At 49.3% G+C, this 16,857-nt stretch overlaps 2 protein-coding genes across 5 annotated transcripts; one reads left to right on the top strand and one right to left on the bottom strand.

Annotated features, from left to right (window-relative positions):
• Positions 1-1,250: 1,250 nt before the first annotated feature.
• Positions 1,251-2,764, top strand: COX8H (protein). The gene is made up of 2 exons (NM_001097500.2): positions 1,251-1,423; positions 2,604-2,764. The coding sequence occupies exons 1-2, from the start codon at positions 1,313-1,315 to the stop codon at positions 2,703-2,705; spliced, it is 213 nt and encodes a 70-aa protein (NP_001090969.1). The 5' UTR covers positions 1,251-1,312; the 3' UTR covers positions 2,706-2,764.
• Positions 2,765-3,110: 346 nt separating this feature from the next.
• Positions 3,111-16,837, bottom strand: PSMD13 (proteasome 26S subunit, non-ATPase 13). Of its 4 annotated transcripts, none has more exons than XR_014836543.1 (14): positions 16,670-16,837; positions 14,947-15,025; positions 10,784-13,437; positions 10,644-10,699; positions 10,375-10,418; positions 10,099-10,185; positions 8,349-8,520; positions 6,984-7,063; positions 6,779-6,904; positions 5,237-5,299; positions 4,405-4,485; positions 4,099-4,215; positions 3,284-3,557; positions 3,111-3,235 (listed from the first exon to the last, which is right to left on the bottom strand). XR_014836543.1 is itself a non-coding variant. In XM_085009831.1 (13 exons), the coding sequence occupies exons 3-13, from the start codon at positions 10,948-10,950 to the stop codon at positions 3,462-3,464; spliced, it is 1,089 nt and encodes a 362-aa protein (XP_084865957.1). In that variant the 5' UTR covers positions 10,951-13,437; positions 14,947-15,025; positions 16,670-16,837; the 3' UTR covers positions 3,111-3,461. The 4 variants fall into 4 exon arrangements, 2 of the variants coding, with proteins under 2 accessions (XP_084865957.1, XP_003124275.1); XR_014836542.1 differs by having other exon boundaries at positions 10,784-10,818; XM_085009831.1 differs by having other exon boundaries at positions 3,111-3,557.
• Between the last annotated feature and the right edge of the window lie 20 nt (positions 16,838-16,857).

The following is a 16,857-nucleotide window of genomic DNA, read 5'->3' as shown; positions in this document are numbered from 1 at the left end:
ACAGTGACCGAAACCTGCTCTCGGCCCTAACAACTCCATGGTGGGGTCCCTGCCCTCGTGGGGCTGACGTGCCAGTGACAAGTCACGTCTGAGGTGATGTCATTTGATCAGGTCCTGAGTGATCTGAAAACCATGAAGACACCAGGGAAGGCTCCCAGGCTAAGGCACCAGCACACGGCGGAGTGTGGTGCGTCTGGGACAAGGGAGGAAGCCCGTACTAGGTGTAGGGGAGCAGGTGAGGGGCGAGGCAGGCGGTATCGGACCACTCAGGCCTTGGCGGTGTATTGGCGTACCGGGCAGAGGCAGTGCCAAGACCTGAGTGTTCTGGAAGGTGTGCCCGGGCTGCTGTGTGGAGACTGCAAAGGTCCTGCAGTCACCAGAGGTAAGGCCGGGTCTGGACAAGGTGGGAGAAGCAGGGGTTTAGCATCCAGCGACCCAGGAAAGAACAGAGACACGGGGACTTGCCTCTGGCGTCTGGCAGGAGGGGTCTGAGGGCACAGGGCACAGGCTGTCTGGGTGGCACAGCAGGCCCACTGCTCTCCAGGGCAGTGATGAGGTGGGGTAGCGGGCTCCTCTGGTAACTCCCATTCTCTCAGGGAAATTAGCAGCAGGGTCTTCACAGCAGAAGGAAGGTGTGGATGCCTCCTGGAGGACAGGACAACAAACGACTAGCACGGGGCCACGTGGGAAGGAATGAGCAGCCGTCCCCTGCGCAAGTGAGAGGCGTGCAGGCAGGGCTGGTGCCACATCCTGATCCAGCACACCAGTCCCTGGTGCCTTTGCCTGCCTGTGGCCTGGAGCAGACCCTCGTAGTGTCTGCTGAACCTCCTCCACAGCCCACCACGCGAGGCAGAGGTCGCTCAGACCTCCATGGGCTGTGCCCAGGATGGAGCAGGCAGCCCTGCAGTTAAGGTGGAGGATGCTGGGCCACTCAGACAGGAGCTCCTGAGGTGCAGTTTGAAAGCAGCTCTACGTGGTGCTGCCCTCAAATTATGTCACTTTCCCCTCTTGTCCACCCAAACCTGACCTTGCTGGTCCTGCTCCTTTATAGAGCCCCTTTCCTCCCTGCATTGCAAGGGGCTCCAAGCCCCTCATGGTCCACAGCAGGGTCTGGGCATGGAGGCTGCTGGTCTGAGGCCCCCCTCTCTCCCAGTTCCAAGCAGGCTTCCTCCTGCCAATCCCTGTGACAGGAGGGGACAGCTGCAGCTGTCTCCTCGAGCTATAAAAAGCCCCAACAGCCAAACCAGCAAAGGACACAGTGAGCGGACATTCGGAATTTCACTGGACTAGGGAGGAGCTTGGCCCGACCACCATGCTGAGGCTGGCCCCCACTGTCCGGCTGCTGCAAGCCCCCTTGGGGGGCTGGGTGGTCCCCAAGGCACACATCTATGCCAAGCCAGCCAGAACACCCACTTCTCCGACGGTAGGTCCCTCCAAAGCAGCAGGGGCTGGGGAGGCTTGGCAGGGGCAGGGGAAGTGGGCAGTCCCCAGATGTTCTCAAGATGAGGTGGCTTTGGGGCGAGACACAGGAGGGGAGAGGGGTGCCCTCTCAGGCCTGCTTGTAGTGGGTCTCAGTCCCTCTGCCAGATCAGGGTCCCAAGTCCAGGAGAGGGGTCCCTGCAGCCATTGCCTGCAAGCTAGCCTCTCAAAGCAGCCCACAGAGTGGGTCAGGGGTGGGGGCTCAGCTCTCAGGACCCCACTTGCCATCTGGCCAATGACGGGTACTAATGGCTGAAGTCAGGGCACTCGGTGTACTCTAGCTTCACCACCTGTTGGAGGGGAAGGGCGGGCTGCTCTGAGGGTCAGTGAGTGCACAGGAGAACCCGCAAACCTGTGATTCTGGGGCTCCAGGCAAGCTCAACAACTATCTTTTTTCAGCGAGTATAAGCCAAGGTCTACAAGGTCATCTTCCCAAGGTCATAGGAATAGCTCTGTCCTAAACCAACACTGCTCTCAAACCTATGGGAGTGAGTCTGAAAAAGGACGGGTCTCCAACCCGTCGGACTCACTTGCAGGTCTGGGCTATACCGAAACAAGGCCAGTGAAGCAGAGCTGGTGCTTCAGAGCCTGGTGCAGCCACAGAGGGTACCGGGTCCCGGGGGGACCTCTGCGTACAGGTGCACAGCCCAGCAGGGAATCCCACCCCGGCAGCCCACAGGACTGCCGCTCAGAAAACGCGTCCTCCTGTACTTGCTCCAAGCAGCTTAAGAGCACACCTGACTTGCCCGTGTCCACAGCACTAGAAGGGGCACATGGCCTGGCGGGAAGGAGCCTAAAGTCAAGGCACAGGCCAGGCTCTGCAGCAGGGGGCGGGGCTGTGATAAGAGTCCCACCCCAGAAGCTGGAGCCCAAGGCTGCTCCCCCTGGTCTCTGCACAGGAGGTCCTCCCTCATGGCTGCAGAGGCCATTGCTCACACCTCACGGGCCTTCTCCGCCTGACACCCAGAGGTCTGTCTGGGGCAGATGGAACAAACACAGCTGGGCCAAGGGGTTGATGGGAGCCGTGGGGCGGGGCAGCCTCACTCCACGTCCGCTCTGGTTGGGACCTGGGGACAGGCGGTCAGCTTGGGCTCAGTAGACTCATGTGGGGTTCCTCGACCCAGGAGCAGGCCATCGGGCTCTCGGTGACGTTCCTGAGCTTCCTGATCCCCGCCGGCTGGGTCCTGTCCCACCTGGATCACTACAAGAGAAGCTCTGCAGCATGAAGGCTCCGCCGTCACTGCTCCAGGCAGACTGGAGACGGGATTAAAGCTTCCTTACTCCTAAGGTTCACCTGGTGATTCTGTGTGCATGTGCGCCCCCCCACCCCAGACACCCAGCACCAGGGCTCTCGGGCCAGACGAGCTGCTGGCTCGGTGGTGACAGGGTGGACACCTGTCAGAGGGACCAGATACCACATCTCCCTGAGCAACAATAAAGACAGGACTTGCTTCCACGGCTGCTGTGCCCACCGCCCTCTGCACTAGCCCTGCCCTGGCTCCTGTGTTCTTGGAGTAGAGGGAGGGGAGAACACAGGCCAAATCCCCACTAAGCCTTCCCTGGGTTCCATCCCTGCTTTTGATCACTGTAGGCAGATGCCTGACCATCTAAGGAAACAGAACCACCAGGAGAACAGAGCAAGGCATTTATTACAGAAACACCGTCAAACCACACTGGAAAAGATGTTCACAAGGGTGGATGCAACAGAGAGCAACCCTGGAGTGGAGGGGCACCCACGCACCTGCCTGCCACATCACTGGAGCCTGAGTGACGCCTCGCCACTGCAGGCTCCAGTGACATCCACCAAGGAGGCTTCTGCCTGTGGCTGGGCGCCCCTGTCAGTGACAGGCCTGTTTCCACAGAGAGAACAGTCCCTAGTCCAAACTGAATCCCAGCCCCCACCCCAATTAAATGCAGATCTTCTCAGCCGCCAGGTTCGTCGGCCGCGAAACAGCTCTCCACAGCCAAGCGCAGGCAGAGGCCTAGGTGAGGATGTCGTGGGCCTGGTGCTCCACCAGCATCTCCATGCTCTTCACGTCGGTGCACCAGAACTCCAGGCGGTCCTTCATGCCCCTGATCTGCATGCAAACAGGACCCACATGGTGTTAAGGCACTTGGCAGGCAGAGGCCCCGATGGGGCAGTCCTGAATTTCCAGCTAATTCTTGGGGGAGCACGAACAGAAAGGCCATTAGAGCTGGGGGAGAAGGGTGTGTGAGATGGGATTATCCCAATCAATGCTTATCATGAAAGAAAACAGGCAAGAATGGGGTAAATCCACAGGATTAAATTTCTGGCAAACACGAACAAGATGGATTTGAGCTCAAATCACAGACTCAGGAACATATTCGATCGGAGTACCAATTTTAAGATTAAAAGGCATCACCAGTACAACCAGCACTATTGTCACAATAATCTTTAAATGCAGGGTTCAAACCCCAAGCTTGCATTAAATTAGGTTCTTTGAAAAGCCCTTAGTCCCTACAGCGGTAATTCATTCTCTGAAATCTCGTCCAACAATGCCTTCTTCCTAAATGGCTTCCACCCAAATGAAACTAAGATAGCACAGATCCAATCCAAAAACACCCACAAAGCTCAATTATGCATTTCAGGAACATCACCTGTTGCAAATCCAACACGCGGGGCTGCACCCAGGTCATGTGAACCCGCTTATCCACTTCATCAATACTGCCTTTCACCAGTCCCACTGAGAGGGCTTTCATCACCAGCAACTCCACCTGTGCAGAGGGGCTTGTGTAAGACACCCTGAGGCCCCCACGTCCACAGCGGTGGACCCCACCGGTTCTGGAACACGAGGGGAGCAAGGTTTTTTCTGTTTGTGTTCTGAGTCTAGGGTTAGGGTCCTGAGCCCTCCAGCCTGATCCCAGCAGCCTTGCTGCTACAATACCCCATGTCTAAGAATATACCTCATTCACGGTGATTTTGGCACTTTTGGCAATTTCTTCAAAAGTGAGTTGTCTATGATTGGCAGGTCGTGTGAAAGTCATCTGAAAAAAATTTTTGTTAAGTATTTTTTTAATATTGTCAGGGAACTGATTGATAAGGATGCCAATACTTGCTTGGAAAGTATAGATCTTATCAGTACCCCACATACTAAAATTTCAATATTAGCAAGATGTCAATTCCTACATAAGAAGACGAAATACCTGTATACAGTAGTTTTTTCTTTTTTTATGTTGGTCTTTTTAGGACCACACCTGCGGCATATGGAGGTTCCCAGGCTAGGGGAACCAGAGCTGCAGCTGCTGGCCTACACCACAGCCACAGCAACGCCAGATTCTTAACCCACTGAGTGAGGCCAGGGATCAAACCCACGTGCTCATGGGTACCAGTCGGGTTCATTACTGCGGAGCCACAACGGGAACTCCTACGGTAGCTTTCTACAATAATCACTGTTCATCACTTGAGGCTGCCATGTGCCAGGGCTGTACACGGAGCTGGCGATACCATCGAAAGCCAGAAACACGGGACCCTTTTCTCAAGAAGCTTAAATTCCAATGGGGAAAGACAGATGAGCATGCAGACAGAGAACGGTAAGTTCAACGAAGCGACAGATCCTTTAGTACAGATGGTTAGAGAACACACCTCTGAGGCTGAGGCCCAGATACAAACTTTAAAAAGCAAGTGGTAGCAGAGGAAGAAGAAAGGCAGTGGAGGGGGCAGGGCTGAAATATGTGGGACCCCACGGCCTCACCTGCAGAGTCTCAGAGCACAAAGTAGCTCCTGGGTCTTGCTTACCTCCATGAGGCACAGCAACTGAATTTTCCTCAGAAGTTGGGCTTCGTTGGCTGCTAAATCAGGCTGTAAAGTAAAAAGACACGAGTTACCTAATCTGGGCTTTAAAACTCTTTCTAGAACAGTCAACTGAACAAAAAGAAACTGGGCTGGCTTAAACATTTTACACTTTAGATCATTGAGGCTCATTATTAGCTTCAAGTGATTTGAACTTTACTTTTCTCAGGAAATCATGAGAAGAGTGCTTAGCTGAAGGCCTAGAAGTTTCCAAGACAAGGTAAACCTGTGCTATCGTCACAAACACCAGGGGACAGGACGACAGGGTGACAGAGGTGTTCAAAAGGGTTCTTGCTACAAGGAAGGGCAGGGAGGGCACAGCTGCTGCTCTAAGGGTTGGGGTGTGCTGCCTATTCCATCAGCTCGGTGTCAGTGGGGCCTGAGGAACATCCTTCTTAAAGTCCAGAGACTTGTTCCGAACTGAAAGCACGTTTTTCACTGTCACATAAAGGAGCACTGCCACGAGAAGCAGGATAGGCCTTCTGCACAACCTGTACAGGTTCCTTACAAGTGGATCAAGGAGTTACTTGCCGAGCACAGAACAAAACTGTGCAGAGTGGCTTCCTTTACTCAAGGCTCTGACACAGGCAGCCCTGACAGGGATCCTTCGGCCACAGGCCGTGGACAAGTCAAGGTCATCGGGAGGGCCCTCCCCCGCAGGCACTTCTGAGCGCCCTCCTTTTCTCTAGGCCTCCACGGTGAGCCATTTTTCTTTTGAGAGGCACCTTTTTTTTTTTTCCCCTCTGGAGACAGTAACATGCCAGCCTTGTTAGTTTGGTTGCATGTGCTTTCTGCCTCTTCCCAGCTCATTATTTTCTACTCTGTGCTGTTTGTGTGAATCCTGCAAGGTTATCTTGAACTTTAAAAAGATGGAAAGTTCCAGAAAAGTACAAACGCAGTAACACAACCATAATTCCTATCAACATTGTAGTAATATTTGCTTCTAATAATTGCATTTAAAAAGAATAAACTTACTGTTACAGTTCAAGTCCTTGTTAAGGACTCTCCTAATTCCTACTCCACACAGGCTCCTTCCCTCTCCCAGCGCCCTCTCCCTGCTGAATCCTCCCTCCACACCACTCCTCCCCCACACTGACCCCCTCCCCGCCCAGTGACGTCTCCACTCCATCACTCACCCACTCCAGCCCACGTGCCCTGCCTCAGTTCGACAACACACTGAAAGCTTCCTCCTCCTCTGCTGAACATGCTCTCTCCATACTCTTCATTAGCTAATTTCCACTCGCTACTAAGGTCACGCACAGAGCAGTCCTTCCTCGAGGAAGCCTTTGGTGACTTCCTTCCACCCAGCACAGGTGAAGCTCTGTCTATCGCCCTGAGCATCACGATGGTAACTCATCGGCTACTTAACTGCCTGCTCTACGAGGGCAGGGTGACCTCAGTCTCCCATCTCCCGGGGCTCCCAGTGCTCAGTGACTGGACATGAGGATGCACAGCTCTAGGGCGCTCAGCCAGCCCTCCCGGACTGACCTGCTGGCCCCAGGCGGTCTTCAGAGTCTGGAATCGCTCTACGTTGCCGCTGTTAAAGGCATAAAGGGTGTCGATCAGCCACTGCCGGTCGGTGTCCCTCAGCGACTCCAGCACGGGGTGCATGAGCTGGAGGATGGATTCCGTTAGCTGACAATAAGTCGCAGTCTCCCCTCTGTGGAGGAATCTGGACCCAGGGGCCACTTACGAGTTCTCCAAAGTTAAAAACTCCCTCGCCGAGAAGTCCTGCTAGTCCCAGTGTGAAAGCTCTCTCCTGCTGCTCAGACACTGAGGAAAACACGCCTCCAGTTACACCCCAGTGATGAGAACCAGTCCCGTTCAGCTTTGGACACCTCATGTACACAGCCCAGAAATCATTCTTTGTACCGGCTGTATTACAAAGCCCTCATACTGGTTACCCCGCTTGAAAGTTCGGGACTGACTCAGAGTCCTCATGCCTAGCCCCACATACATGGCTTTTGCGGGAAAGGCAATCATTACCTATTTTTACCCAACTATCTGTGGACCTGCCTCTGTTTTTGGCCCACCTCCTGCCTGGAGGAGCAAGCTCCTCACATTCCTGGCCTGTGGTGGGAAGCAGACCCCCTCTTATTCACCTTAGCGTTGCCAAATTTAGCCTCTTTGACTTGAATTAACCTACCTTCTGTTTCCTTATTCTCTTGACATTAGTTCCTTTTCTTTCTTTTTTTTTTTTTTTTTCCAGGGCTGCGTCTGCAAGCAGCATATGGAAATTCCTGGGCTAGGGGTCGAATCAGAGCTGCAGCTGCCAGCCTACACGACAGCCACAGCAACTTGGGATCTGAGCCGCATCTGCGACCCACACCACATCTCACAGCAACACCAGATCCTTAACCCACTGAGTGAGGCCAGGGATTGAACCTGTATCCTCATGGATACAAGTCAGGTTCATAACCCACTGAACCACAACGGGAACCCCATTAGGTGCTTTTGCCAATATATTCTTCTTGAGATGCAGCAATTAAAACTGCACCAACAATTTTAGTTGTTGTTCCCCTTAGCTTCAATAGCACACTGTGAAAAACATCGAAGATATGCTGAAATAGGCTAAAATATCTTTTCTAAAAGCATATTCCTTGCACTTTTCCAAAAAGTCCCACGTCACTTTTCTTTCCACCCTCGAATCCTTGAAAGGTTTTGTAATTTATTCCCCTAGGTCTAGCGTTGCAGTTTTCAGGGCAAGAGTTGCAGGTTCAGGATCTCGCCAAGCCCTCTGCCCTGCAGGGGGTTAAGGCACTCACATCTCTGTACGTCTCACAGAGCCCTCTGACCCAGGCAACAGTAAGGACCTGGAGAAGGAACAGCAAGGGGCTCTGAAGCGGGAGCCTCACTTTCACCTGAATTAAACAGTGAAGGCGAGCACCAGGCAGAGTCTAAGCTTAAACGACTCTTCCCACCTCAAACCATGGCCTTTCTTCTAAAAGAAATGGGCATTCCTGAGTGACTTCTCAGACCTGCTGCCTCGAGCATCTCACAGCTGCTACACTGTGTCAGCAAGCAGCTCGTGCGACGTGGACTTTAACGGCCACGTTACCTGGCAGATCCTTGATGTCTACACAGCCGAGAAACCGCAGAGCGTCTTTGTAGTAGGAAGCGTGGTTCCCGATGGTCTGGTAGTATTTGCTGGAGAGGTCGTAGAAACGGCTGTGAACGGATGTTACACCGGGGAGGCTGCTGAGCATTTCCTCCACGTCTTCAATTGTTTCCTACAAACAGGAAGCAAGACTGCCTTTCTTTTTAACTGGAAACATGTTTCAAATGACACATGACAAGATGAAAAGCATAGGTCACGACTGATAAACCTGACACAAAAATGGAATATTTCAGTTCGTCAAAATGTAAAGGAACGGAGACAAGCTACAGAGTGTGAGAGAAAATTTAAAGCACATCGAACCCAGCGGGGCACACGACCAAGGCTAAATAAAGACCTCTTACAAATCAACAGAAGACATGCAACACAGAAAAACATGCAAAAGAAAAGACACTAACAGGCAGTTTACAGAAGTGGAGACATAAACAGTGTGTCAACAAACCACCAGCAGTCGCCCCAGAAATGCAGACGAAACCTCAGTGAGATACCACGTCATCTCAACAGACAGGCAAGTACTCAACAGGATGACAACACCAAGGGTTGGAGATATGGCACTGAAGGAGCCACCGCAAAGAAACATCTGGCAACATCTGGCGAAGGTGGAGAGCACACACCTGACACCTGTAGTCTCACCTCCAGGCAGTTTCCTGGAGGTTCTGACCATGTACACCGGGAACCGGGCACAGAAATGCCGACAGCAGCATTGTTTGTGATAGGAAAAATCACCTGAATCCCTTCAGTAAGGGTGAACTGGTTACATCTATCAGCATGACAACTCTCAAACCCAACAACAAGCCAGCAGATGAAAACACTACCACATGTCTTTTAGAGTTATCCCCTCTCCCACTTGGTGAAGTCCAGGAAGTGTGTGCACACAAGAAACACCAGCACAGCACTGCTGCGGGAGGAAAGGGTCTGAGGGGCCCAGGAGCATCCATGCTAAACTATTCCTAAACCAGCCAGGGGCGCGGGCACATGCTTTATAGTATTTGACAGCTTTCAGGATGCCTTAAGGATTTCAAAACAAAATACAATAAATACACAGGCAGGCTAATGCAGAGAAGCAATAAGAAACAATACAAAGTAACTTTTTTAGGCCGGTAAGAACATGAACACTTACCCTCAAATATTCTTTAATATTATGGTTATCAAAAACCCACCAAACCAAACCAAAAATAAACACACGTAAGTCTTTTTAAACAAGGTGGGCTGAGTATGTGCACATATCCACACCTGTCCCCAAACTACACTAAAGTCAAAGGCAGAAAGGCATGAACACAGCAGAAAACTTCCACAACGATCAGAAAGCAGAGAGGTGTGGGAGCAGCTTGTGGCTTGTCAGAGGTGAGCTGTGGGAACCCATGTGCTGTGGACCAGTTGGAGCTGTGTGGACTCCTGCTGTGTGGACGTGCCATGGTCACACAGGGGAGAACTCTCTGTTTATGGGTAACAGGCATCACATTAGCAACTTATTCTTGAATGGTTTTGAAAAAAACCCCCCAAACTACACAGACTGACGGGGCGATGTGGTGAAATATTAACAATGGGAATCTGAGCTAAGTGTACAGCAGAGTTCTTTGCGCTACTTTTGCAACTTTCCTGTAACTTAAAATTATTTAAAAATAAACAGTTAAAGAGAAAATTAGGACTCCCCCCCCGGTTTAAAACAATGATAAATATTACGCGATCTCACCTTCGTAACTTGCAGGTCCCCGATATTTAATTTCAGAGCTCCAATTGCAGTTTTGCACAGGATCACTGCCTCATCACTGCTCTTCACCTAAAGGCATCAGAAACATGGGTGTCTCAGAGGTGTAGGCAGCAGGCTAACGCCAGGCACCCGTTCACTGGCTTGACCTGCACGCCCGAGACACATTAGAGGCGTGATCTCTAGAGGTGTGGACAGTGACCAGACGCAAGCTACACGTCCCACATATTCTGAAAGATCTGATGCCAACTTCACATTTACCTTCTCACGAGTCTTTTCCAGAAAAGTAAGAGCCACATTAGGATCTAGAAATGAGGACAAAGTCAGAAGAACCACCAGCAGAGTATTTTCACAGACTGGTTTCTAGCAATCAGGACATTTTCAGGTGGGATAACCTTTAGGGTAGACCTCAAAGTATGAAACTCAGAATCTGATATTTTCTATCAAACACAGAAGCTCAATTAATTTATACTTCAAGATCATTTTAATTACCAGGTAGACCCCTCCCTTAGGAGAAAAGTGAGACTCACCAGTCATCTGTCTAACTACATGAAGAATGATTTCTACCAGAGATAGAGGGTTCACCCTGAAAGAAAAACCGCCACCCTTTGAATATCAACAAATATCAATGTATCCATTTTCAAAACCAAAAACTGACAAAAGACTTTACCTGTGTTCAAATTCACTGATGAAGTTTTCGTAAAGCTGTGAAACCAAAACAAGGAAGGTAATTACAGGACGCTTTTCATTTGGCAAAATCAAGACTTCAAACAATATAGTGATGCCATCATGTAGCAGCACTGCATAAATGTTTGCTGAATGATACAAGAGCCACATCAGGGCTTATTAAGTTCACATAAATAATCACCAATAAGTTGCTGAAGCTGGGGTTTTGTTTCTATGGGCTTTCCTTCCCCTGACCGTTGGAATTAGAACCCTGCCTTGAGACTCTCCTAAAGACCAATCCTCTATTCATCCATAGTCTAAGACAGACAATGAGTGTGAAAGGTTCACTACCTGAGAAGTTAGAAGTTGGCAGGCTAATTATGTCCCAACCAAACATATGAGCCATTCAGCCATTGAGCACTTACTCGGCCTCTTTGCTGGGCACAAGAGACATAGAACAAGTTAGATAATAGCTCTGGCCTAGTAGAGAAAAGAGACTTGTAGACACAGGGATGACAACACCGAATTGAAAAGCAAGGAAAGAGTCTCCGCGTGGCTCAGCAGTAACGAACCCGACCAACATCCATGAGGATACGGGTGTGATCCCTGGCCCACATCCCCTGGATATGGGTTGAGGATCCGGTGTTGCTGTGAGCTATGGCATAGGTCTTGGATGCAGCTTAGATCTGGCATTGCTGTGGCTGTGGTGCAGGCCGGCAGCTGCAGCTCTGATTCAATCCCTGGCTTGGGAACTTCCATAAGCTGTGGGTGCGGACCTCAAAAGAAAAAAGAAAAGAAAAAAAAAAAAAAGAAAAGCAAGGAAAAAAAGGCACATGGCTCGATTAGCCAATAGGAGACCTTTCAAAGGTTATTTCTGAAATGAGGATAGTTGAGTTTAAGGAATGAAGAGGACAAATTTGATGTGGGAGAGGGGACAGCTGAGAGAACGAACATGTGCAAAAGTGCTGAAGTAAAAATTGCATTATGTTTTAGAAGTACTTCTGAAGGAAACAGAGTGGGGGGCACTGGGGTTTGGTCTCTGTCCTAAAGTCAAGGCTAAACCAGCAGACACACAACCACACCTTTTTATCAGAAACCTGACTGGAGGCAGAAAGGACAGCAAGGGAAAAGACTGAGGGAGACAGACTAGTTGAGGCTACTAGTTGTCAAGAAAGGAGTGTGAGCAAGCAATGGGAGTTCCTGTTGTGGCTCAGTGGTTAATGAATCCGGCTAGGAACCAAGAGGTTTTGGGTTCAATCCCTGGCCTCACTTGCTCAGTGAGTTGAGGATCTGGTGTTGCCGTGAGCTGTGCTGTAGGTTGTAGACGCGGTTTGGATCTCGTGTTCCTGTGGCTGTGGTTCTGGCGTAGGCTGGCGGCTACAGCTTCGATTGGATCCCTAGCCTGGGAACCTCCACATGCCTCGGGTGTGGCCCTAGAAAAAGACAAAAAAGAAAAAAAAAAAAGAGTGTGAGTGAGCAATGGTGGTGAGGACGGGCAGAGGGTCTGAGAGAGATCTGCAGGTACCTGAGCCAGACTTGCTCAGGTGTGGGCGGGTCACAGAGAAGGGGAGCTGACTATGGCCTCTGAGCTTATGGCTGGGCAACTGAGCAGACACAGGAAGTGCTTGGTATGGGCAAAGCTGGGAGACAGAGCCTCCAGACGAGGCTGACTTTGGATAAGGAGCGTCCAAGTTCCTCGGGGACACGAAAGCAGAAAGATGGAAAAGTCTCCGGGAGAGGAAATGTGGTGAATACATATGCTCAGGCAGAAAAAAGGAAAATCCTGCCATCTGTCCCTGTAGCAGCCAGTTAGACATTTAAATCAAGAACCCAGCAAAGCACCATCCTAATAAAATGGCTTTTTCTTTACAGAGGACTATTTGAAAAATCATCATCATTAAGACAGAATGTTTCAACTTTTCTGACATCTATTATAATTTATGAAATTACCTTAAGAATAGAAGCCCTCTAAGGCAGAAAGTCCACCATGTCTAGAAAGTCAAAATTATTTCTGGTGACTGCAAATTTGTGAATACTATTGATGAACTAAAATTTATATTAAAACTTAAACTACATAAACTTTAAAGTTAAAATATATTAAAAACAAAGATTTATATTTTAAAGCAGGACAAGAAAAATTATACATTAAACCCCTCTTCGGGCCTCCTCCCTCCCTCCCTCCCTCCCACACACTGCGCATGTGCCCTAACCATTCACTCTCTCAGAGATGGGGGAGTGCCTGCACCACCTCAAAGATCCGTCTTTTTTCCCCTTTTTATCTGACAATGTAACTTCCAGCACTGTAGGGGTCATGGTGACTTGCTGCTCTCTTTGTAAGAGTTTAACTGGATTATGAGTCCTTGATATACCTTATGTAAGATATCAGTATGCCATTTTGATGAACTACTGTCTCAAAATGTACATGATAGGGAGTTCCCGTCGTAGCTCAGCAGAAACCAATCTCACTAGCATCCATGAGCACACAGGTTCAACCCTGGGCCTCAATCAGTGGGTTAAGGATCTGGCATTGCCCTGAGCTATGGTGTAGGTCACAGATGTGGCCTGGATCTCACCTTGCTGTGGCTGTAGTGTAGGCCAGAGGCTACAGCTCCAATTTGACCCCTAGCCTGGGATCGTCCATGTGCCGCAGGTACGGTCCTAAAGAGAAAAAAAAAGTACATGACTGTGCCTTTGACTGGGGCTTGGTCTCTGTCACAACATGTAGAACAGTTCTCTGAGCTTTCTGAGAGTCTGTCTCCTGAGTTATAATCCTCAGTTTGGCTTGAATAAAATTCTCTTTTTCCTTCTTGATTGTTAATTAAATTTTCGTCAACACTACCTAACTGAAAGTGATGAGGGCTGGGGCACAACAATTTTTGAAGGCAATTTTGTTCGATTTTTAAAGGTTTATGTTAAGTTTAAATAGTAAACTTAAATCTGTTGACCTAAACAAGTGTCATGTTACCATAAAGCTGCGGAAATATTCTGCTACGAGCAGAAAGTGATTTAAAGACAAGAAAGCAAAGAACAGAGATAAACAACTGTCAATTATCTATCATTACGACACAGAATCTTAGGGAACAAATATTAAGACAGCTCTAATTTATCAATTTCCCAAACATTCCAGAAGACAACATGCCCAGCAAAATCTCCAGGATGACTACAAGTTCCTTCGAGCAGCAAACTGTCAAACTGATGGATATAAACCAAAGCAACCCTTAGAAGCCCACGTGGTGGGGTAATAAGGTGGTAAGCTTCACGGTGAGCGCACAAAGTAACACATGCAGGGCAAGTAACTCAATCGATCATTACAAACTAGCTTTCAGTTCGAATTCAGGTGTAAATTTCTCATTCAGAGTCCGAGAGAAAGGCATCAAAGAGAAAGAGCTCAGCAAAGACTTCAAAGCATAGGCTACCAGTGAACAAATCTGGGGACTGGGCAGGGGGTGGTGCCAGGGCATCTGGGAAAGGCTGGGGCAGAGTGTGTTTTTCTGCTGACAAAATTCTAAAAGTGCTCTACTACAAAGGCAGTAGGATACCAAGAGCATCCCCTCCGAGCCTCTCTGCCCCCAAGTGAAGCACACTGTCACACTGCCCAGGACAAAGTGTTCCAGCAAACAAGTAGTCAGTGGGGGAGAGGGAAGAGGCGCGATGGCCGTTCTAACAGTTTTCCACAGTTAAAGAAAAGTCTATAAAGAGTAAGATACGGGGGCACGCTAAGAAACAGCATTTGAGGTTGGGATTTGAGAAGAAGCCAGAATGTCTGTGTTTGAATCCTCTTCTGTCACTTATTAGCTGTGATCTATGGCAAGTCTCTCATCTCCCGGTGTCTGCCTCTACAGCAAAACAATAGGACGGCAGCAGTACTTACTTCCCAATGTTTGTACAAGAGGTAAATGAATAAATGAGTAAAGCACTCAGAATAATTAACCGGCATAAAGTGATTACAGAACAGGGTTATATATTATTAATGTAAAGCCCACTGATTTTTTTTTTTTGGCTATGCCTGCAGCATGTGGAAGTTCTTGGGCCAGTGATCGAACCCATGCCACAGCTGTGACAACGCTGGATCCTTAATTGCTAGGTCACCAGGGAACTCCCCACCCATTATTTTAAAAGTACGTGAGCACATTTATATACTCTGACCTAGCATGGCCAATTATTTACCTTAATGAGACCATCTCCTTGGGCAAAGCACGGGTCCTGCACAAAATCAAGCACCTGAAGTGTCAGCTGATGCCACAACCTGAAAAACACAAGGCTTTTGAGACCTATAACCTAGCATCCAGGCACAGACATTTTCACCCTTGACGGTCCTATCAAATAACAAAGATTAGCCAGTCTCCACCGTGTAACAGAAGAACGCTAAAGCAGGTGCTAATAATGCTGAATTCTTTTCCTGGCTCAGATACTCAATGGTTAGGTCACTCTGAGATCACTTTAGATCACTGATCTACCACTCAGTTTTCTCTGCTATAAGTGGAGAATCTTTCCTACCTCAAAGGATTACTGTGAGATTCGACGGGAAACAAGGATTTCCCAATCATACATATCTAGGCTGAAATCCTGGCTTTTCTACCTATTAGTTAAGTATCTAAGGGAAGGAGCTTAAACTAAGCTTCGGTATCCTCGTCTGTGAACAGGATGAAGGACTGAATGAGCTAATACAGAAAACCTCTGGAACAACACGGCACATTTGAAACCAAACACTAATTTTTAAGGATACAAATAAAAAGCTCTGAAAAATACAAAGTGTGGGAGTTCCCTCTGTGACTCAGCAGAAACCAATCTGACTAGTATCGATATGGACGCAGGTTCGATCCCTGGCCTCACTCAGTTGGTTAGGATCTGTGTTGCCATGAGCTGAGGTATAGGCTGCAGATGTGGCTCGGATCTCACGTTGCTGTGGCTGTGGCATAGTCCAGCGGCTACAGCTCCAATTCGACCCCTAGCCTGGCAACCTTCATATGCTGGGGGTGTGGCCCTAAAACCACAAAAAAGAAAAGAAAAAAAATACAGAGTGCTATACAACACAAGCAGTCATTGGCTCACTGGCTTTCAAAAATTGTTAAGAGCAAAAGGCTGCTGAGCATCATCACAACACATCTTCAATACTACGTAAAAGGCACTATGCTAAAGGTAGGGCTGTTAATGGGAAGGTTGTACAAGAGGTGTATCTTCTTATGGAACACTGCTAACCCAACGCTAGCAATTTATTCATTTAAAGAGAGATTCGTACTTAGTAACTGATAATTTAATTGTTCTGAAATGCATCCGGTTTCTAAACAAACCCCAACTCTGAGATCTCTCTAGGACATAAAGCTCAGTATGAAATGCAGTGAAAAGTAGGAACCATGGCAAGGGGAGAAGTAGATGCACCCCAGCGTGTAACCAAAGGCAGAATCAAAAGAGGGGGAAAAAGGCCACTGGCCTCTGGTTTATCTGCTCCAGACCGTTGAGAAAGATAACCACAAATACAGTCACACTATGACAAAGCTAAGTATAAAACACCAGGATGTCATCTAAAATGTATGGCTGCCTGACCCTGAAAGGGTGTTTTGCTTATTCAACTGGAATCAAGAGCTAAAATCACAAGCCAGCCCTGACCCCCCTTTTCGTAAGACAACAAGGAAGGGGAGTTCTGACACTTCAGTCACAGCCCCTTGGTCTGGAAAGCAGTGAACCCCAGTGAACCCTCTGACCTCAGTCCTCGTGGGTTATTACCCCTCTTGCTCCTCGGCCCTGCCTGCCGGCTTCCTCAGCACACCTCCTCAGTCCAGCCTGTCCCCACTCTCCCCACACGGGTCTGAGCGCCTTCAGTCCATCGATGTCCCGGCCTCCCCCGTCTCCCCCTCCTACCCCGGGTGGGGGAGCCAGGCTCCGCGCTCACTTCTTTGTGTAGAGCTCCTCCAGACGGTGCCACACGGCGGCCTGGCCGGGCCCAGAGCTTTGGCTCTGCTGTAAGAAGCCAGGTACGTCCTTCATGACGACAAGAAGCCTCCGCGACAGCGCTACCGCAGAGATGTCTGGGCCGCCGGAATGGCCGCCGGAAGTGCTCACTCACTTCCGGCGCCGCGT

Source organism: Sus scrofa, chromosome 2 (assembly GCF_054392235.1).
Source record: "Sus scrofa isolate SSC_HxYL_T2T_F1_AM1 chromosome 2, Sscrofa_HxYL_maternal_Yorkshire_Landrace_v2.0, whole genome shotgun sequence".
Taxonomy (NCBI): Eukaryota; Metazoa; Chordata; class Mammalia; order Artiodactyla; family Suidae; genus Sus; species Sus scrofa.
Note: the sequence above shows the minus strand (reverse complement) of the source record. Positions and strands in the feature narration are given on the sequence as shown.

What these genes read in the sequence shown, in the direction of transcription:
- COX8H (NM_001097500.2), top strand. Translation starts at nt 1,313, where the DNA reads ATGCTGAGGCTGGCCCCCACTGTCCGGCTGCTGCAAGCCCCCTTGGGG. An exon ending in GAACACCCACTTCTCCGACG is followed by an intron (nt 1,424 to 2,603) that starts GTAGGTCCCTCC and finishes TCCTCGACCCAG; the next exon opens with GAGCAGGCCATCGGGCTCTC.
- PSMD13 (XM_003124227.5), bottom strand. Translation starts at nt 16,764, where the DNA reads ATGAAGGACGTACCTGGCTTCTTACAGCAGAGCCAAAGCTCTGGGCCC. An exon ending in ATCAGTGAATTTGAACACAG is followed by an intron (nt 10,700 to 10,783) that starts GTAAAGTCTTTT and finishes TTTTTCTTTCAG; the next exon opens with GGTGAACCCTCTATCTCTGG. An exon ending in TGGAAAAGACTCGTGAGAAG is followed by an intron (nt 10,186 to 10,374) that starts GTAAATGTGAAG and finishes TGATGCCTTTAG; the next exon opens with GTGAAGAGCAGTGATGAGGC.